This window comes from Nyctibius grandis, chromosome 4, assembly GCF_013368605.1.
Source record: "Nyctibius grandis isolate bNycGra1 chromosome 4, bNycGra1.pri, whole genome shotgun sequence".
Taxonomy (NCBI): Eukaryota; Metazoa; Chordata; class Aves; order Nyctibiiformes; family Nyctibiidae; genus Nyctibius; species Nyctibius grandis.
In genome coordinates, this window is record NC_090661.1 from 94,051,615 (window position 1) to 94,073,645 (window position 22,031).

The 22,031-nt window shown below is 39.7% G+C and overlaps 1 protein-coding gene across 1 annotated transcript in view; it reads left to right on the forward strand.

Annotated features, from left to right (window-relative positions):
• SHOC2 (SHOC2 leucine rich repeat scaffold protein) overlaps nt 1-22,031 on the forward strand; it is a 77,333-nt gene that overhangs the window by 13,528 nt on the left and 41,774 nt on the right. Inside the window, exon 2 of the mRNA XM_068399290.1 lies at nt 15,317-16,254. Coding sequence (XP_068255391.1) covers nt 15,552-16,254 — 703 coding nt within the window. The 5' untranslated portion in view covers nt 15,317-15,551. The remainder of the gene's footprint in view (nt 1-15,316; nt 16,255-22,031) is intronic.

The following is a 22,031-nucleotide window of genomic DNA, read 5'->3' on the forward strand; positions in this document are numbered from 1 at the left end:
TCTTCTGGGGAGAGATGAAGAACTCTTGAATTAAAATTATAGTTTATTAATAAATGTTAGAAGTAGGAAAAAGATGGTACTGCATAAGAGCAAGTACGCCTAATACAGCCTGCAGTAATGAGCCTGGCTATGGCAGGGTTCATCTGGCCTGGATTTAGTGGTAATGTTATTTGCTCTGTAAAACAAGCTAGAGGCTGGTTGTGAGAGAAGTGAGCAGTGAAATAGTATCATCTGCACAGATCTGACATGAGGAATTTAGGAGTTAGAGGACAGTGCACAACGTGACAAACAACAGAGGCCGTGATTAAAACCTTTTTCACTCAGTCATGCTTCAGCTGGTAGTCCTCACAACCACAGATCAAATTTAGCCTTAGCAAGCAAGAATAATTTTAAATTAAAATTTCCTTGTTTGCATCATGTCTGAATTTGATCCACGTAGGAAGCTGATTTAATATAAAGTGATTTTATGTGTATCTTTATTTTTAAAAAAAGAAATTTAAAATGCATGTTTATAGCACTTAATTATACTTTACACCTAAGCCAATACTGACAGTTGTCAGACCAGTTATGTTACTGCGTGTCCATGTAAGAATTATGCAATCTTTTGGTTTGGTAGGAATTTGTGTGATACAGACAAGCGATATTCAGCTCTTCAGATTGCAGCTTCTGCTCTGCCTTCTGTTTGAAGAATTATTGTCAGAGAATGGAAGAAGGGGAGGAAGGAGGAATTGTGGGGGAGAGAAGCTGCCCCCATTTGCACAACCTTATGTCCAAGAATCACAGGAGCTGGAGGTTGGTAGGGAGGAGAAGATTTCATCAGGCACATGCTAATCCTTCAGCCCTGCATAGGAATAAAAGAGTTGATGTAATTTGTCTGTTTCTTGCCTTGCAGCAAAGGGAGGGATGGAGAAAGGCTTAGGACAGGATGGAGGAATGCAGCACTGGCATGTTGTGCCTTGCTGTGATGGGGACATATGCTGAGAAGGGGGTGTTGGCCATGCCCCATTGCAGGGGACGGACCAATTTAGGTCCTGCTCCCCACGTCTTATGTAGTTCTGTTGTTCTGTCTGTCTTCTACTGCTCTCTGGTCGTTATTCCTATACGTTGTCATACTTACAGTTCCTTGCAGTCTGTACCCAGTACTTCTGCTCTCACTGTGGGTAGATGCTGGTGGTTGTCATCTGTCTTCTACCTGTATCTGTGCTCGTGCACCCTTTCTGGTCCTTTCTGTTTTCCTTGCAAATATCTTTCTGTGTGTTTTTTTTTTTTTTTTCTTCCTTTCCCACTATTTTGGCAATGGTTGAGTAAAAAAGGAACAAATATGCAGCAAGTATTTGTTAAAATTAGTTAATAAACTTCCTTGTTAAACTAATTTTTACTTACTTATTTTTAGAGGTTCAGGTACCCCTCCAGTGTTTCAGTTTCTTATTTTTCTTTCTGCCCAGGAGCTCTTTTCTCACGCCCTCAGATATTCTCCTTGTATGTTCATAGCATTCGTATATAAATATAGTACCTTGATTTTGAACATATTGTTCTGGAGCATATTGTCATACTGAAATTTGTTCAGTACTTCTAGTCAGTTTGAGTCTGTATACCTTTTCTGAGTGCTTTCTGTATATGTCTAATACTTTTTGGATTACACTTGTTTTGAAGAGGGCTAATTCTCTTTGGATTTGGATTACTTCAACCTGTACTACTTGTGTGAATGTCACTTAGGTGGCTGAAATACTCATCTCCTTCCCTGTGCATCAAGGGGAAAATCCAGGCTCCATTGCTTTGGCAAGCTGTGTGGTGGAGGACGGGTACAGTACAGGAATATGCTGGGAGGAGCTGAGAGCAGTCCTCACCTCTGTGTAAATCAGAGGAGCTGATGTGGGCAATCCGAATGCGGTGAATCACCTGTTCTCAGCTCGCAGCATCTAGTGCAATCCTGTGGTCTGTTTCTTTAACACGTACAGATTTTGCAAGGTACAAGTGTCTGGAGACCAGCAGGTCTGGTGAGGCACTATGTTGTGTCTAGTTGTTTTACAATAACTTTCAAATGTTCACCAACATATCGAATGATTCCTTGCTGAGTTACTTAGACATTTATAAACGGCATCTGTTTTTTATTTAAAAAGAAGGGCAATAAAGTGCAAAAATATCATTCATTATGAATAGGCATACAGTACAATTTTTTTTTTTTTTATTTTGCTAGGGTAGTGGTGTGAACTTTAATGTAGCTTTAAGCTAGCCTCCTTTTTCATCATTTTTTCCAGATTTCCATATCTTATTTCATTTATTAGAAAGGGATGAGGTAAAAGCCTTATTATTGCATGATATTTGTACAGTGTTGTTTAATTAAGTTTGTGTGTCTAATTTTTTTCCATTACTTTTTTCAGATTAACGTTGCTGCTACTTTCTACTTTTACAATACACAAGCCTTTCAAGCATGCTAAAGAGTATATCATCCAGTTGGTTTTTGGCAAGCAGAAATCATGTTTTTCACTATTTCTAGTAAAAATGTCATTGAAGACCTTTTGTTTTTTTAGAAAAATCTGAACAGATTTTGAAGAATCTGCTTGGAAGAGATCACTGGTTTTCTTTTTTTTTTTTTTTTTTCTCTTTTGAAGGAAAACATCTTGTTCTTGTGAAGATACCCAGTTTATCATGCATTTCCCAGAACTGTTAGTATATGTGAAATCTTTTAATCAGGCTCCTAGTTACAAATGGAATAGTATTCAGTGCCATTTGGAGTCTTTTGGGTGTCAGGCTGGAGCTTAAGATGTTGTGTGGTTAAGGCTCCTTGACAGCAGGAATGAGCATGAGGAGTGTTTGTGGCAGGTCTGGACTTTAGGTGGTTCTGCACAGGAAGGTAAACAGAGCTTGCTTTCTCTTCCATATTTATTTCAGTTTTCTCTTCTATCCTGGGAAAGAAATCTCTGGGATCGTCCGTGGAATCATAAGAATGTGGATGAACTTGCAAGAAATTCAAATGTTGTCATCCTTGTTTTTTTTTGTGATGGTAATGCATTAAATGTTGATTGGGGGAAAACCATGTAAAACCTAAATAAAAATACTTTAAGAAGTTATGAAAATTAAGTTTGCAATATAAAGCAGTCAGAATTAGACAGGTGTGAATGAGATGATAGCTTCTAGTGCTTTAGGTGACCATGCTTGTCAGAATGTGTTTAATAAATCTCCAATTACTACATCCTTTGCCTTCTTTAAGACCCCTTCTCCATGCAGTGTGTAGGAGCAGGAGTGGTGTTTGTTGACTGATTACAGTCTCAGTATTTTTATATCTGTGATATTCTCTTACATGGAGTTTCTTACCAGCTGCTTCTTGCCCACCACTCATGCTCACCAGTCTCCCATCCCTGTTCTTGTTCCAGCTCCTGCCCATTTCTCCTTTCCCCGTATTTCTCAGCTTGCCTGTGCTCCAGGAGCTTTTCTCCTCTACGTGGCCGCTGCGACCCCATGGAAGGTGGGGAGGATTGTAGGAGGGTGTCTCAGCTGGGTAGGAAAGGCCTGTTCAGCCACTGTGTGTTTGACTTGCTCTGGGGTAATGCCTTATATCAGAAGAAGTTGGCGTGTAGGAGTTGAGGAGGTGAAACAGACTCAGGGTTTATGAAATACTCAGCTCTGTTGGCAGAGGAATTCCTCGCAGTTTTCTTATTAGAGGTTTCAAAGTGGCAGGAGTGAATACGTGGTGAAATTCACTGTGGCACCAGACATCATCTTAATAGATTTAAAGTCCCTAATCTAAACCAAAAACGCCATAGTTGCTACAAAATCAATGTTCAGATTACCTTCGACATGAACAAAGCAACACGCTTTTACCAGCTTTCAGTGTTATAAACAGCTGAACCAAATAAATTATCTTACTTTTTCCCTCTATTCTCATGCCCCTCAAGGCCTCTCTCCCCAACCTCAAAACAAGCCTGAAAAAACCCAAGGGTTGGCAGGAGGCTGCTGGTAAACATTACCTTTGAGGAGGGAGGTCTAAAAAAGTTCAACATGATTGAAGAAGCCTTTTCCACAGAGCATTGGCTGTACATAGCTGTGTACAGTGCTCCCTGAATCACCTACAGTATGCACCTATTTGCTTAAATAATATTTCACTGCTTTATGTCATTATGTTTAATTCTGTTTGGCTCTTGGGGGAAAACAGTTGAAAGCTTTGAAAAAGGCTTGGGAGCAGTTTTATTCTTCATCACCTTATCAGGGTGTATAATGAGCCTGCATTTCCATGGTGCCGTTAATTTACAGAGTTCCCCAAGGTATTTCTAAGTTTCTTTGGCTTCTCCAGCTGTGGTTGAGCGTCGTTTCAAGCAGCGGTGCAGGATGGTGGTCTGTCTGGTGGAACATGAAAGCTGTTCAACCATGTGCAGCAACGCAGCACAAGAGGGTAAGGACAGGGAGGGAATAATGCAAAATCCGGTTGAAACTGCAGGGAAAATCTGGGTAGGCAGAATGCAGTTAACCTTAGAAATACATGTAGTGGTTAATAATGATAATCTAGCTGGAGTGGACACACATGCTACATGAAGGACAAATACCATTTCTCTTTGGCAGTTTGTAGTTCTTCCATCTGAATAATAATAGTGGGAAGGCAGAAGTGATCCATCACATCATGTTCAGGCAAACATTTGCTGGAAAAAAGAGATGAGAGTATTGTAACTTACATCCGGTTATCTGAAACGTAGCGGTTTCTTTGTAGTCTTGTTCTATCTATACTCTAACCTGGCCTGAATCAGTTTGCTTTCGACAGGTAAAATGCATTTATCTGAAAGGGTCAGATTACAAAACCAACCAAAAAACCTCACTGGAAAAGAATTGGTTAAGCAGTGATGGCAGAAGATGTGTAGATCTTTATTTTTCATTCAGAGTATTCTAAATTTGTTTTGGTTTTCTGTAATTTTTAAATAAATAATGTAAACTTTTGGAAAAATATGCCATCCTGAAGAAAACAACTCCAGCTGATCATTGTGCGGTTTTCAAATAAATTTTCTTTTTATTTAATTTAGTTGTAATGAAGCGGAAATGTACACTTAAATTGGAGCAAATTTGATTCCGATTATGGTGGTGGTCTTTTCTCTGTGAAGAATGCTGATCTGTTCAAGGAGATATTTAACCTGCTCTCAGAAAATAAATACAAAATATGTTAATGAATTCTAAAAGTGAGGAGATTTATAATTGGAAACTTGTGGGTAAATATGTTTTTTTTTTGGACTTTACCAGATATTTGTATATCTTCCAAACTCATGTATGTTAGTTGGAAAGTAAATGTTATTGCATATGTCCTTTTCTATACATTAGTTATATTTCAACTAGGTGTTCAATAAAACAAATATATCCAAGCTTTTCTCATCTTAGCTGAAGATTGAGAACGGCAAATAATCTTAGCTAGAAAAAAAATTGAACAGGGGCCAGATATTGTGCAGTGACGAGCTGCCATATGTAGTTATTGTGGCTTTGTCTGCTAGAACATAGAAGGTAAAGAGCCATCGCTCCTTTTCATGTTCAGAATTGTGTTAAAAGCACGTTTTAAGTTGATTTTCAGATAGGCTTTTTTCCTAGCACAGTAACCCTCTACAAAGGGATCTTGTGACTTACAGAGTCACTAATTATGGTCAGAAAATTCAAGGGACTGAGAGTCATTCAGCACTGAACTTTGCAAAATGGTCATAATTATTACATAAAAGCATGTTGAAGAAGACAAGCAAACTTAACTGCATCAAATTCAGAGACAAAGAAACAAAGAGAAATGCTACAATCAACAATATTTTTGCTTTGTTGCGAGATAATTCTGTGCTGCTGGTAGAAGCTAGGGTAGGATGCTACCCTAGATAGTAATGGAGCAATGTTTTATTTGGCTGAGATGGGATTTAGCATGTGGTTTGTCCCAGTTTCTGTAGGGTCAACAGAACGTAAGTTGCTGATAATATAGATAAGAGATAATTAGTGGAGAATGTATTACTCTATTGATGTTTTGTGTGTTTACTTTCTCTCCTGCCCATCATTCTTGTTTTGTCTTCTGTTGGGTTGGTTTTGTTTTTATATGTTGTTTTTTATTGCTCAGAGGAAACAGTGATTAAAAGAAAAATATTTGATGCTGGTTTAAAGTTTTCATCACCACCTTTGGTGGGACCAGTGCCATTTTCTATCAAATTTGTAACAAAGCCGAGTGTGGCAGGCTGCTTCCTTTGTTTATATGAATTGTTGAGGGATCTGACTGGTAGTGCCTGGGTGCTGCGTGGTGGTAATAGTGGAGTTTTTTTATAGTGGAAAGTAAGTTTTTGCTACAGCAGGGTGATCTTTGTTCAAAGGAAGGTACTGGGTAGATCGGGAGCACTTGCTCTTGTGGAAGGTTGTATGCCACTATAGATGCAGAATTTGTAGTCACAAAAATGAAGTGACTGGATTTTCCTAGACTAATATGTATATTTAGTATAACCTTTTTTTAGGCATATCTAGTTATTAGGACCTGTACTAAGACCGGGAAATTTGTTTCACCTAGCAAGTTACGGTTTTCAAATTTCATGTATTATGCAGGATCACACAGCCTGCTAATACAACAAGTTACCGTGGAAACAGAGACATATAGCCCAAAAGGTACATACTGGGGGACCACACATGCAGAAAGTACCTTCTTACATATTAAAATAAGCTGCTGCACGGAGTTAGCAGAATTCTTTGTACATGCTCTTAGAGTCTATTTCTACAAAAACATGAAATAGTATTTTATAACTTGGCCAAAACCCATTTTTTTTTCCTGTAAAGGAGAAAAAGAGAAAATGCTTCATAAAAATAAAGTTGGAGTGCATAAAATGAATCACAGTATGTATATTTTCATACTTGCTAGATGAGTTCAAAGGCAGGGCACAAAAGATTATTTCTGCCTCCTAGGATCTTAAGGCGTAGGTGACTTTCTGTCTGCTAGTGCAGAGCCTTTTTGTCATGATAGATCTGGACTTTGGTATGTGATCTGGCATTTAGTGTGATGAAGTACTTCCAGAGAGCAGCAAATCTGGTGACCAGTGAATGAAAAGATGGATTCGAAAGCGACAGTAACGTCCACGTGTCTGTGTGTTTGCTGTGGAAGGGCACAGTTGTGTTGGAAGCCGGGATGAGATGTCCTGGGAGATATGCCTGGTTCTGCAAGCACAAAGTGATCAACCTTGAAACACCTCTTGAAACTGATTCGCTTATTTATAGTACCTTCAGCTTTAATTGCACCTAGGTTTGTAATTAGGTGCCTACGGTTACAGATGCATCTGCAGATGTATGAAACCACAACTAAAGTGTAAGCAAGCCTTCAAAGACGGTCTAGTTGTCCTCTTGGTCTGATGTTTGTCAGTCATTCCCTGACTTCCACAGGTTTTGCTCGAATGTGAGATCGGGTTATGCTCAGCTGTTTTGCAGCTGTGGAAGTGGCAAGCAGGCAGGGAACAATCTTGGCTGCAGTCCTTTGGCAGATGAAGCTATCTTAAAGGGCTTAGTGGGCTGTCAGGGTCCAGGCCTCCTCACCGACCCAGCTCCACAGGCTTGGGCTGTGCGTGCAGGGAGGCAACAAGCTGCTCCCTCAGTGTGAGAGGGGATTAGAGGGGAAAGTGGGGTCACATCTGAAATCAGGCTAGATTGGTACTCTGTAAACTCCCATCCGCTGGCCGTTCATTTACAGGAAGGATCGAGATGAATTTAATGGTCAGCCTCCTCTGTTGAACAAGCCAGCCATCGCAGCTGGCACTGAGAACCATTACAGTATTACGCTGCTGCCATCGACTGTCCTGTACTCTGAAATAAAGGCGTTTTCTTTCCAAAGAAGAGAAAGTGTCTAGCTGGCGTTATTTCAGGGGCAGTACTTTTGTCAAGACATATTAGGTGATGTTTTTGATCTATGGCGGTGCGATGGCTGGTTGTTCCCGTGCTGTCTCCATACCTCTGAATGAGGTTCTGTGTTTAGAGGAGCAGCGCAACTGCCTGCTGACTGATTCAGCAGTTTGCTCCCAGCTGGTGTGCGGTGGCTGCAGCGGCAGAAGCTCAAATGCACTTACGCAGATGAAAACTCTGTAGGTCAGACGTTTGAAGCTAGTAAATTGTAGGAGAGAATGTGCTTTGTTTGCAAGTGACTCGTTGGCTTAAGCTATTTGGGTTTTGAAATGAAAGTAGTGGCCGTCTTTTTTTTGCATATGTGGTATTGAGAATGGAAAGTTGTTGTAGCTGCATGGGCTAAACTTTAAATTTCATCCATTTCTTATTGAGGTGTTTGTGGTGTAGTGGAATATGAAATGTTTTTGATATATCCCATGCTACTCTAAGTAGAAGTAAATACTTCTAAGGAGGTAGATGTTTTCCATTTGTTGTTTGTTTGTGAACAGGTGTTGCTGCAATTACTAGATAGCATTTGAACTCTGCCTTGTTGTTAACAGCTACTTAGGTCTGACTAATCAGAATTTCCTAGATCAGAATTGTGATCTCAAAACACTTTCTTTTTTGTTATGTAGTGGAATCATTGTCTGCTTACTCCGGAGTGTCAAGTATGAGCTGATTCCTTATGTCTTCAATGTGTTTAATATTTGGAATGATCCTCATCTGTTATTTGTGTTGAAAAGCACTAGGCATGGTGTGTGCCCTTTGGGTTGTTTAGTACAAACATAGAATGAAGAGAAAAATAATTCCTATTTCATGATATAAAATTATATACATAGTGAAGAATTTTCCTTTCAAATGCAGGCCTGTAGGTTTCTTGCTATGTTAGAGAAGAGGTGAAATTCTGTTTTGAGTGTAATGCGTTAGGCTTTAGTGAAAATCGTGCCTTAGGTATCACATGCTCAGAGTATTAGAAATGTTTATGATTTAAAGTTCCTTTTTTGGCTACTGAAACACAGAACATGAACCAGTAAATGTTTAAGTGGCGCTGTAAAGTGACCATTTTGTAAGATGATGTGCCACAATAATGTTCCTTTGGCAGAAAAGACTGCGGCTGGTTAGCCTCATCACTCAAGGGGGAAATTTTTCAGCAGTGGGAGAATATTTTATTTCCATTAACAATTTCTTCTTCAAACCATCTCTGTGAACATACAGGAAACTTTCATATACTTGCAAGTCACAAGACATGTAACACATCCTCTGATAACTGAGGGACTGCAGAGAGTAACTCATGCAGGGATGGCCTCTTCTGGAGGGGTCCCACCACCCTGGGGCAGGAGCAGCAAGACTTGCAGTGGGACCTTGGTGCTATCAGCGAGGTGAGCTTTGGCCATTCCTGCTGGCTGGCCTCCTCCGGCACATCGTGTTTGGTCACCCCGGCACCAGTGCAGCTCTGGTGCCAGTCGCCTGATGTGGCATTTCATTAGAGAGCTGAATGCAAACTGCTCCAAAGTTTGTTCATATAAAATCAAAATTAAAAGATGTAATTGGGGGGAAGTCTTTATTAAGCTGCAAAGTAATATTGGCAGTGGATTTTTTTCTGGAGGGGTAGTAAAATTGCTCTTCAGTAGTGGGTGGGAGACAGTTGAGTGTTTTACAGCCTTCTTTGAATAGCAGTTGGGTGAAATCCTTTATCTCAAGCCTCATATTGTATTACATAATGACCAGGAAGCATCAGTATTTACCAAATTGCAGGTGATTAGTTTAGTATTATTCCTAGAATCGCAGACATGATTGTTCCTATGTTACCACATTTTTTATAAAAACATTTATTGCATAAATGTTTTGGGTTCTATTGTTCAGAGTAACTGAAATATCTTTTCAATTACTTGTATGTATTTAAAAAAAAAATCAGTAAAATATACACGATTGATGTGTTATTCTTTTTCAGGCAGCTAAGGACGATGATACAGTTTAGGCTGAAGTTGTTTGTGTTTCTGAAGTTTCGTCAGTTACAGTTGACAGAAAAAAATACATCTGGTTATGTTCACCAGACATCACGAGGAGTGAATCAAAACTCCGATGCTGGTTATTTATAGCTATTTACAAATATTTTACTTTATAAAAAAAATCATATTTGGAACAGGGAAGAGATTATTTTCCTTAACTTCTCTAAAAGTTTTATTTTTCTTCATATGCTGTGCCAAGCGAGAGCCTTACTCAGTTTTCCAAGTTCTCCAGCACATAATAGTTAAATATTTTTATGTCAATTAATATTGACAGGAAGTCAGTTTGAACAGCATTGGAAAATGGAAGTAGTTGGCAGAACTGGCTAATTTCACTGAATTTCCTTTTGCTAAAAATAGCTCGAAAAGAAGCTCTCCTTTTGAGATACAATGAATGCTTGTTTGACTGTAGTTTAGAATTGATGGTGACTCTTGTCCTTTAACCAAAAGGGCTTGAAAAATATGAATAACCTTTTGATACATACTCATCTTTCTCTGTAGTATATGTAATTATGCTCCTGTCCTCCAAAAGTTTATATACATGCTTAACTTGATGTATGTGAGTAACCCCATCAGCTTGAATGATCTGCAATAGAAAGAAGAGTTCTGTAGAGCTGCTTATGCGAAGCTAAACATTTCATTTGTGTATGTGTTGGTAGGATTAAGGAGTTCTGAGCGTAGCTGCCCTGTTGAGTTTTGTCTCAAAACTTGGTCATTAATGTATGGAATGGCAAGATTTTAGTCCTGCTAACTGAAAGCATACAGTGTCAAATATGTATTCTTATTTATATTGCATGCAAATATGTTAAAAATAATTTTAGATAGGTTGCAATGGCAAGTATTAAAGTTTTAAAATACTAGAAATAGGATGAATTTCATATAGTTGTTTAGGTCCTGTGCTGCCTCTGCGTTATGATACAAGGTCATCATAGTGTACTTACAAGAAAGCCTAGAAAGTCATTCTGGGGAGCCTTCTGCTGTTGGGAGCCCCAGCCCTGGTGAGGGGGCAGAGGAAGGGGGAGATGCTGGTGTCTTAGGGGTGTCTCAGACTCTGGAGGGGTGAGGCTGTTCCAGTCGGGGCATTTTCTTCAATGCACTTACCCCAGCATTGGCTTTCATTGTGTATTATCTGGAGAAGGTGTCATCATAAGCTTTTTCTTGTTAGAAGTGCTGGTTGTAGTTATTCTGGTATTGGAGAATTACTGTATTTGGAAAGAAAGAGGCTAAACCTTCTCAAACTACTTCAAATACATTCTGCAGTCTCAGGCAGTAATTAAAACCCTCAGTAAAGAGAGAAAAATGACATAGGTGCAGTACATTTAACTTTTAGCCTTTTGTCACTCTGGACAGGGAGTATATTTTGCAGGCCTGCTGCACTGTGAACTTGGCTCCAGTTTTCGTCTGTTAGAAAAACACGGCTGCCTGTGGCTTGCCTGCACATTGACTGCCTCTGAACATCTTTAACCGTGAGGAGAGGTTTACCATCTAAGGAACCTGAAGGTGCACAAGTCCATAGGACCTGATGAGGTGCATCTGTGGGTTCCGAGGGAACTGGCGGATGAAGTTGCTAAGCCACTATCCATAATTTTTGAGAAGTTGTGGCAGTCTGGTGAAGTCCCCACTGACTGGAAAAGGGGAAACATAACCCCCATTTTTAAAAAGGGAAAAAGGGAAGACCCAGGGAACCATAGGCCAGTCACCCTCACCTCTGTGCCTGGCATGGCGCAGATCCTCCTGGAAACTATGCTAAGGCACATGGAAATCAAGGAGGTGATTGGTGACAGCCAATGTGGCTTCACTAAGGGCAAATCGTGCCTAACAAATTTGATGGCCTTCTATGTGACAGGGTTACAGTGTTGGTGGATAAGGGAAGAGCAACTGATGTCGTCTACCTGGGCTTGTGCAAAGCATTTGACGCTGTCCTGCATGACATCCAATAAGGAACAGGCTGGATGGTCGTACTCAAAAGAGTTGTGGTCAACAGCTTAATGTCCAAGTGGAGACCAGTGATGAGTGGTGCTCCTCAGGGGTCGATATTGGGACCGGTCCTGTTTAACATCTTTGTCGGCAGCATGGACAGTGGGATTGAGTGTGCCCTCAGCAAGTTTGCTGACGACACCAAGCTGTGTAGTGTGGTTGACATGCTGGCGGGAAGGGATGCCATCCAGAGGGACCTTGACAGGCTTGAGAGCTGGGCCTGTGTGAACTGCATGAAGTTCAACAAGGCCAAGTGCAAGGTCCTGCATGTGGATCGGGGCAATCCCAAGCACAAATACAGGCTGGGTGGAAAATAGATTGAGAGCAGCCCTGAGGAGGACTTGAGGGTCATGGTTGACGAGAAGCTCAACATGAGCCAGCAGTGAGTGCTTGCAGCCCAGAAAACCAACCGTATCCTGGACTGCATCAAAAGCAGCGTGGCCAGGAGGTCGAGGGAGGTGCTTCTGCCCCTCTACTCTGCTCTTGTGAGACCCCACCTGGAGTACTGCTTCCAGCTCTGGGGCCCCCAACATAAGAAGGACATGGAGCTGTTGGAGCGAGTCCAGAGGAGGGCCACAAAGATGATCGGAGGGCTGGAGCACCTCTCCTGTGAAGACAGACTGAGAGTTGTGATTGTTCAGTGGAGAAAAGGAGGGTCTGGGGAGACCTTATAGCAGCCTTCTAGTACCTTAAGGGGGCCTACAGGAAAGCTGGAGAGGGACTTTTCACGAGGACGTGTAGTGACAGGACAAGGGGGAACGGTTTTAAACTGAAAGAGGGTAGATTTAGATTAGATATTAGGAAGAAATTCTTTACTGTGAGGGTGGTGAGACACTGGCCCAGGTTGTCCAGAGAAGCTGTGGCTGCCCCTCCCTGGCAGTGTTCAAGGCCAGTTTGGATGGGGCTTTGAGCAACCTGGTCTAGTGGAAAGGTGTCCCTGCGTGTGGCAGGGGGGTTGGAACTAGATGATCTTTAAGGTCCCTTCCAACTGAAACCATTCTATGATTCTCTGAAATCTCTAGTCATGACCCTTTGTATTGCTCTGGATTTTCTTTATATGTTTCAGATGATGTTTTCAATGATTTTTCAATTTTTATCCTTTTGTATGGACAAAAGATTTTGTTCCTTACCAGAAAATGAAATGTTAGACTGGTGCGTTGAAACAGGGAGCCCTCCCCCTTTTTTTAGGTACAATTAAAGTAATTGCTAACGAAGACAGTGAAATGCATGCAGATTATTTGAAGCATTTGCACTACTGAGCTGCTTTCAGCAGTGCTAATCTCCAGCCGTCTTTCCTTTCTGAGGCTCCTTCAAAACCTCCTTCAGCTGCAGTGCATGTAAGAAATGAACCAAATCTCTTGGTGGGTCCTAAATTTGATTAAATTGAAAGCTCATGAGAGCAGCAGCCCTGTGAGTATTTGCACTGTAGGAGCTGGATGGGGGGCAGTAGCTGTCGGGCACTGCTACATGGCTGAGTTTTCTCTGTATTATCAGAATTTAGAAACTGACTGTTAGTTCTCAATTCTTTGTGTTATCTTTCGTACTGAAAACAAGTTGTCAGGCGTTTCAGGCTCCCACCCTTCAGTCAGCTGGATTTTTGCATTTGGAGTCATTACCTTTGCTATTGATGGAGTTTTACAAGCATGTAGATTATACAGTGCTGAGAACAAGTTTTAAAATATAATGTAGTGAGGTTGGTAATCTTGAGATTAGGTCGGGTTTGTGGATGGTGCAAAAGCTGGGTGGAAAGCTTAAGGATGCAATAAGGAACCAGCTTGTGCTGCTTTAGAGCACTCTGTGTTGGAGAAAATTTCCAAGTTAAAAGCTGTTGCTGCTTGCTGCTGCTAGCAAATGGCCATGGTCGTTTACAATGGAGTTGTCCAGGACACCATAACTGGAGGCAGCAGGGTTTTTTGGTGTTATGGGGTTTGAGCACACACTTTCTGATACTGCAGCAGTAATGAATCGGGGTGAAGGACTGGAAGCCACCTCCTGGGGGAGGTTCTCTTTTGAGCTTTGTTACTAAACGGCTTTGTTTGCAGCTGAGGTAAAGTGGCTTGCCCTTCTTACTGTCCTTAAATAGATTTTCTTTATGTTTTTTTTTTTCTATGTGGATGAATATATTGAGCAAAGTGTGTGTGTTTTCCAAATTATGTGTTTTCCAAGCACATGTTTGTACTTGAAGGCAAGCACACATAGTGTAACTGTGCAATTAAAAATAGTTACTTGAGCTTTGCTAAAAAATATTTGTATTTCTGGTACTTGCTGATGGCTTAAGTATGCAAAATATTATTTAATTGATTTTGATTATGAGCTTTATGAACTTATTCAGAAGATGGAATGCCAGGACAGCAACACAGCTCCTGTGGAGGCTTTAAGGGTATTTTAACATAGCTGGGGTGGCTGCGGAAACAATGTACTCTTCTGAGATACAAACTTCCTTCATCAGTGAATGCTGCGTAACAAAGGAAAGTTGGTTCTAGGCTAAAAGGTGGACTTAGATGGGGACATGGAATTGTTGTTGCTATTGATTGACCATTTATTTTCTTCCACAAACATACATTCAAAAACCTCTCCAGAGTATTCAGAATCCTGATGTTCTCGGGTGTGTCGTGTTTTGAATTAAACATGAAGCAAAGCTCCTTTCTATGGTGCATGATGATTTTGTAAAAATGTAAATGGGGCTCTATGGGTTTCAGGCATCTGTTCACTTATTAGGCTGCATTATAGTCATTGAGCGCGGAAAATTCAAGATACTGTTTAAAGATATTTTACATCCTCTCTTGAGAACTTCCTTCATAATTTTGTTTGTCTTGAAGCATAATATATCTTCTGAGCTTTCAGTTGACTTTTTGATAGGTTTATTTTAAAAATCCTCATGTTTGCATCTTCAAAGCACATGGAGCTGGTGACAACGTTCTGCTCCCCGTTAAAAGGAGAGACCTGTGGTTCAGAGTCGGTCGGAAGGGAGATCTTGAGGCAAAGTGTTTGTGTTACAGTAGCATATTAGATTTCACTGTAGATCAAATTGAGGCTCTTTTGTGCTGAAAGAATAAGCCTGTACAGGTTTGTCTGAAGAGGCAGGCACTTAAAATTATAGCAGATCTTTATTGACTGATTAGGCGTGGAGGAGAGAGAGAATATTCATATTGATGACCAGGGTGTTATGCTAAGAACTAGCTAAGAGATAAGATGGTGACTCAAATGTAGTCCTGAAGGTGGTATTATGTTTAAGAATTGTAATTTTTCTTTCCTCATGTATACTAATTAGTATAGCTCTTCTATCACAGTGGGTCTTCTGAGCAATATGTGTAGTATTTTTGTTTTAGCACTGGGTTTTTCATTGACATTTGAAGAGAAGGACAAATCATTAACTTGAGTTAGTGAGCACAGGCTTGATGTAGAAACATTCAACATTTAACTGGAAGTTAAGTTTTATATTTACACTAACTTTGGCTTCTCTTCTCTCTGTGTTACAGAAATACTAATACGGAGCATTTGACCTTCTAATCTCTACAGCTGAATCTCCTGATACCAGGATTAGGAGAGAGTGCCTTCAGAACCAATATGTAGCAAATGGGTATCACACCTCCGAAGCTCCTCCCTTAGTTCAACGCTTGCATGTTTTAAGGATCCTTTTCGCCTCAGCAGTGAATTGTTCTTGTGAACTTCAGAAACAGATTTCATGTGGTGCTTGCTAAACGTTGAGTCACCATGAGTAGTAATCTAGGAAAAGAAAAGGACTGTAAAGAGAAGGATCCAAAAGTCCCATCGTCAAAAGAAAGGGAGAAGGAGGCCAAAGCCTCTGGAGGATTTGGGAAAGAGAGCAAAGAAAAGGAGCCTAAGACCAAAGGGAAAGATGCCAAAGACGGAAAGAAGGACTCCAGTAGCACGCAGCCTGGGGTAGCTTTTTCAGTTGACAATACGATAAAAAGACCTAATCCAGCCACAGGTACCCGCAAAAAATCCAGCAATGCTGAAGTGATCAAAGAGCTAAATAAATGCCGGGAAGAGAATTCAATGCGCTTGGACTTGTCCAAGAGGTCTATACACATGCTTCCATCAGCTATCAAAGAGCTAACGCAGTTAACAGAACTTTATTTATACAGTAACAAACTGCAGTCCCTACCAGCAGAGGTGGGCTGTCTTGTGAACCTGATGACACTGGCCCTGAGTGAAAACTCACTTACCAGTTTGCCTGACTCTCTTGATAACTTGAAGAAACTGCGTATGCTTGACCTGCGGCATAACAAACTTAGAGAAATCCCTTCGGTGGTGTATAGGCTAAGCTCTCTTGCCACTCTTTACCTACGCTTTAATCGTATAACTACTGTGGAAAAGGATATCAAAAACTTGTCAAAGCTCACCATGCTTAGCATACGAGAGAACAAAATCAAGCAACTACCTGCTGAAATTGGTAAGCAATGACACTGACTGAAAGTTTAGTTCTATGCTTAAGTTGATTTTGAAGTATGCATAAACTGCCACTTCTCCAGGTGCCCCCCTTCGTTTAAAACTTCATACAATTATGCTCTTGATCATACTGTTGCAATGTTAGCTTGAGAGTAATCAATACCTTGGATCTATTATTTTTAAAACAACAAAAGCCCTTTTTCTTCATCTATCATCTTAAAATCAGATGTATCTTGTTTTCATCTTTGCCTTGTGCTTTCACATATTGTGTCTTCAGAGCACAGATGGTTTTTTAAAAAAAAAGATACAGGGACATATTTAATTTTAAGATTTCTTTATAAATCATTTATGAACTGTTGCAAGTTATAAACACATTATGGGCATGTTACAGAGGGGTGTGACCATGGTAATACAAGGTAGAATAGGTAGCTACATGCTATTACCATGAGCAAACTGTTGGATGACGTAACAGTTAATAATGTAGGTTAATGGTTCGTGAAAGCCTCTCCCTTTCATAGGTCATGACTATATTAATACATGGACTCTTAATATAAAAAGTGCCCAAATATTGCATGCATGGTTGATGATTCTTATGACTTTTTAATGAATAATATTTGTTTTTCCAAACATTGTTACTAAAGTTTGAAAGGCGGTGAAATAGTATGAAAGTGGCTTATTGATTTAAATAGTTTATTAGAAGAAATGTGCTGGAATAGCTGTATGTCAAGAACTCCTAAGTTGTTCCTAATAGGTTTGGATTCCTGGAAAATATCTCTTTGTCAAACTGTTCTCAAGCAATGTTTGAACAACATATGTGCCTCATAAAAGGGAGATTCTATCATCAGTGTTTTTTTTAATATGTATCACCAGTTTTTAAAATGTAAACATAGCTTACTCCCTTTAGAGGGAGGGGGAACATAAACTTCATGCAGTTAAGAAACTGCTTTGACTTTCAAGTGTGGAAAAAAACTTGTAAAAGCCCTTGTAAAACTGCGAGTAATAATTCCTGTGCCCTGTTTTTAAAAGCTGATGTGGGACTTTTTACTGGTAACCAAGCCAGTGCGGGAGTATGTTAAGTGTTACTGAAGTTGACCCCTATGCTCACTAATTTTGCAAAGCTGGGGAAATGCTCTTGTTTGGATCCCTAGCAGATCTTTTTCAAACCAGCAGTGTTTGCCTCTTTCTCCCGCACCTTGATATGTAAGATACGTAAGATAACATGTTCTTGATGGCAGGAACTCCTAGCCACGTCTGAAACTGCTAATCGTGTTACCAGCAATGTCCGGTACAGACAGCTTCTGTACGTGATAACAGGAGGGAAGAAACGTGGTGAGGCTGTCAGTTGTTGGTCTCAGTCTTTGGCTCCTTGTAGCTGCTATTGGAATGGATTCTACTGTAAGCCACAGAAACGCTTTTTTGCTAGGCAAAAATTAAATGGTTAATGTGGTGTGTTTTCTGATCGATGTGATTTTTGGGTTGGCACTAGCATCTCGGCAATCCTGGGGATTTCCCCTGGGAGAACTAAGGAATTATAATTTTGACACTTCAGTTTGAAGTCCAACAGCCTCTTTAAATCGTTGACTAATCAGAGAGTCATATTGGAAACCACGGAAACCGCGTGTTTCTACATACGTTGAAGAAATCGTGACATGTAGCTGGCTGAGCTGTATTACACAATTGTCAGTACTTTACCTGGGTCTGTTTGTGGCTCAGTCATTAAATGTAGTCTAGCAAAGAGTCAGCTTCTGAGGTTCAGCTGGGGATAGCGCTGCATAAATTTAAATTAATGCTAGTGTGTGAAGAAAAAACGTTTGTGAGATGTTGCATTCCAGTGTCTGGTGTTGCCCTTTAGAAACTTTTTGTAGGTGTGTTTGATACTGCAGACCTTATTGTTGCTGCTGGCACCAATTTGTTTCTTAACTGTTTTGTTTGTTGAATTCTTATGGTTAAGTTTACATTAAAGTATATAGTTTCTATATGTTCACAGTAGTCTTGAAAGAGAACATGTGTGACAGTTTTGTGGAGAAATTCAGTAGATATATGTATTGTGAAGGAATATGTTACTTTTTTCTTTTTTTTTTTTTTTTTTAATTCTTGTCTTGATATGCAAACAAGCAGTGTTCTCAGCTCTTTATCAAACCCTAACTTGAGAACATTAACTACTTTACTTCTCTCTTTGTATCCAGGAGTTAGTCGTGCCTTTATTTGTACTGTGGTAATGCCCATGTTCCTTGTTATGGGTCAGCACCTCATTGTGGGAGGCATTTCAGAAGCACAAATGCGAGACTGTCACCCTTATGAAGAATTTCGAAGGGCAGTTGCTATGTTCGACAGCATCCTTTTTTATTCAAAGTAAATCTCTCTGACTAGGTTGCCTGCAATTGAATCAGATGAAAAATAAATTAATTTAAATGATTTCTGAGTTTAAGTAACAAATAATTTTAACTGCCAAGACATACAGAACAGCCATTTGAAACCCTTTTTCCTCAAATAGTAAAACCAGACAAGATAGTTTCACTTTTGTGATTGATTTCTACTCACTCACTTTTGCGTATCTTTGTTCTAGTACAAAGTTGAAATATTTGAGTTGGAAACATAGCTGAAAAATGAAACTGCTGCGAAATGTATTTCTTACTTTCTAATGGAATTTCTCTGTTTCTTGAAACACTTGTTATTTCTCTACATTTTACGTATGCCCTTTAAAAAACCCTTGCCTTTTAAGTCCCAATGATTTTAATCCCTTGTATGTTTTTAATACAGTTTCTAAATGCTGTATACAAGCAAACACTTATCAGCTTGTAAATAACACAGAAATTTTTGTTGCTGCAAAACAGGAAGTAAAATGAGGCCATTATCTTTTATAAAGCAATATCATGCGGAGCATTTCAAATTCTTTTTAAAAATACCCCATTGTTCTAAGGCCTAAGGCTCACATATCTGATGGTAAGCTAGTGTGCTTGTTCATATTCTAAAAAATTCAAAGCTTATGTAACACACTGGACTTGACCAGCAAGGAGGAGTCTTGCAGCAGTTAGCTATGGTGTGTTCATGTTGCTAATCTGGTACGCAGCTATGCGAAGAACCCTGGGTTTTCTTTACTTTGTCTTTTGGAGGTAGATGTGTTACAAAAGGTTGCGCTGGACAAAAAAAAATAAACCCCCCCAGACTTCAACTTGAAAGATGGGATGTTGCTACGGTTCCCTCAAAGAGCCAGCGTTGAGTGTGATGGAATTAAAGTCTTACCCTGGTGCTAGAGACTTGTGATGGCTTTTACTACTACTGAACACAAAATACTAGTTCTGTATTATAAAAGGCTTATAAAAAGGCTTACAAAAGGCTTATAAAAAATTATAAAAGGCTTTCCAACTTTAGGACCTCGCTGCTTTAAAATAAAGGGCCAGCTGATTTGTAAGCGATCATCCTATTTAATTACTTTTCTAGGAATCTTTAGTCTCCAGCCTTATAAAATAAAGTTTGTTTTCCTTCTACTATCATTGAAAGAAATTGAAAGTAGGTCCTGGAGTCTTAAGTGCTCTGATATTTGAGACCTTTCTTCCATCACCCAATATGTCTATGACTAGTAGATTTTTGTGCCAGTGATGTTTCACTGTTCTTAGATGCGGCAGTTTCCCTTTGTTGCTTACCTTTGTTCTCCCACTGTATGTGCCGACAGCAGTCATATCTGCTCCCAGCCATTGCTCAGGCCACAATTTTTAGTCCTGTATAAAATCTCTATTCCTTCTGTCACCCCGCTATCCATTCTCCGTGTTGTCTTATGTTTTGAATGCTGAGCATGCTTGGTTAGTTTGAATATACCATTCCAGATGAGAGTTTCCTTCTTTGTGCTGGAGATAACTCTGTCCGTGCATCTGGATCATATTGCAAGTGTGTTAGACTTGTCATAGAAACGCTCCTGTGACCACCTAACACACCTGCACACTTTATCTTCTCTGTTCTCCCTCTCTGCCAGAGGTCAACCCTGAGATCCTAGTAGAAACGTACTCTTTTTTTTACACTACTGAATTTCATACGGTTTCCATTATTTTTAGTTACCTATTTCTTCCAGTGCCTCTACCTTGCTAGAAAACCTTCGCTTTCTGACTAAGTCGTTGCTGAAGACAATGTACAAGATTGGTCTTGAGGTGGATTCTTAAGAGTCCTGGAGAGGTAACCTCCATCTAAGCTGATATGTTACTTTCAGTTCTGTTACATCCATAGCAAGTCGTAGTCAATTCCTCAGGTATCTTGACATCTACCAGTCACCTGAGTCTCCTAGTATTTTCTGCATGCTACTACATCAGACATCTTCGTGGAGTCTAGGTTGACTAGACTGAATAAACTACATCTTCCATACTTTTGTAGAAGACTGTTAACCCTTTATGCCAAACTAATATTTTACTGATGTTTTTTCGAATCACTTCTTATTTGTCTCTGTTTTCATGCCTTTTGTTAATGTTTCCTGCAAATTCTATTGGTTTGCATAGTGTTTAGATGACTGTGAGGTTGTCAGAATCTCCCCTTGTTATTTCTCCTACCTTCAATTTTGAATTGATAGTCTCCAGTCGTGTGGTGGCGTTCCTTGTTTGATAGATGACGTGTAGTTACTATACTCCTGGTCATGTGATTTCAAAGTGAGTTTCTAGAAATGCTTATCTAGAATGTCTACTGCTTGCTGTGCAAGCATATGGTGTTAATACTTGGTAGAAATAGATTCCTTTTAGGGAAACCTGAAATTAACTCTAAAACATTTCTTAAAAGCCTGGGTGAAGGTAAAACATTTTGAAAAAAGTTGTTTGCAAAACACATAGTTGATCAGATTTTAAGTGGTCCTGGAAACTGCTTTAAAACAACTGACCTGTTATGGTGTGTATTGTCTTGAGGAAAACCTAGAAGAGTTGAACCTACCAGCCCTGAGCTGCTGGGGAGTCATGTAAAGCTCGATTCTATTTTGGGCTTTAAACTGTCTTCAGTAGTTAAACAACACAAACTTAAGTTAGGTGACTACACTGTGGGAAAAGTTGTTTTGCATTCAAAACAGACGTTTTAGTGAGAAAGAGGAAGTGTTATTATCTATAGTTAGTAAACATATGTGTGTGTTTCTGGATGTCTTTTCCCCCAGAAGGCAGTACCTCTCATTCCCTTGCATCCAGTTCCTTGTTTATAGGTAGGATGATGACAATAAGGTTTCCTGTCTTTTCAATATTCAGAAGGCTTCTTAATCTTAAATAGTAGTTTACTCAACTGAGCTCACTTAGTAAACCAAAAAATGAAGAAATTATTATCTTTGCTTTGGAAGAAGATAGTCTTTTCTTAACTTGGCAAATTCAGGCTCTAGGTACCTAGCAAATCATTGCTACTAGTCTTTTGTTGGACTTCTCTTAACGCTTTTCCAGCAACATATCTATTGCTTCCTCATTTTTAATGTGATTGAAATTACTTTAATAGACTACATAGTAAGCTGAGGTCTTGATATGCATTGTTGTATTTTCAAGTATAAATAGATTTGTTTGAATAAGATCTAAAAATACTTAAAAATCCATTTAACTGAAAACATATTCCAAGGTGGTTTTTTTTTAATATTTTTTTTTGCATGTTTAGCCAAAAGCTCTGTTCAAAAGTAGCTGAATTAGGGGGAGTTTTCATGAAATGGCTGTGCTGATATGTAACAGCTTCATGATGCTGAAAGGGGCAGTATCCACTCCCTTCCTCACAGCTTCCTAGCTGCTCACTCCTTCTGCCTCCTTCATCTGAGCTGTTCCTTGGTGAGCTGATTTATCTCAC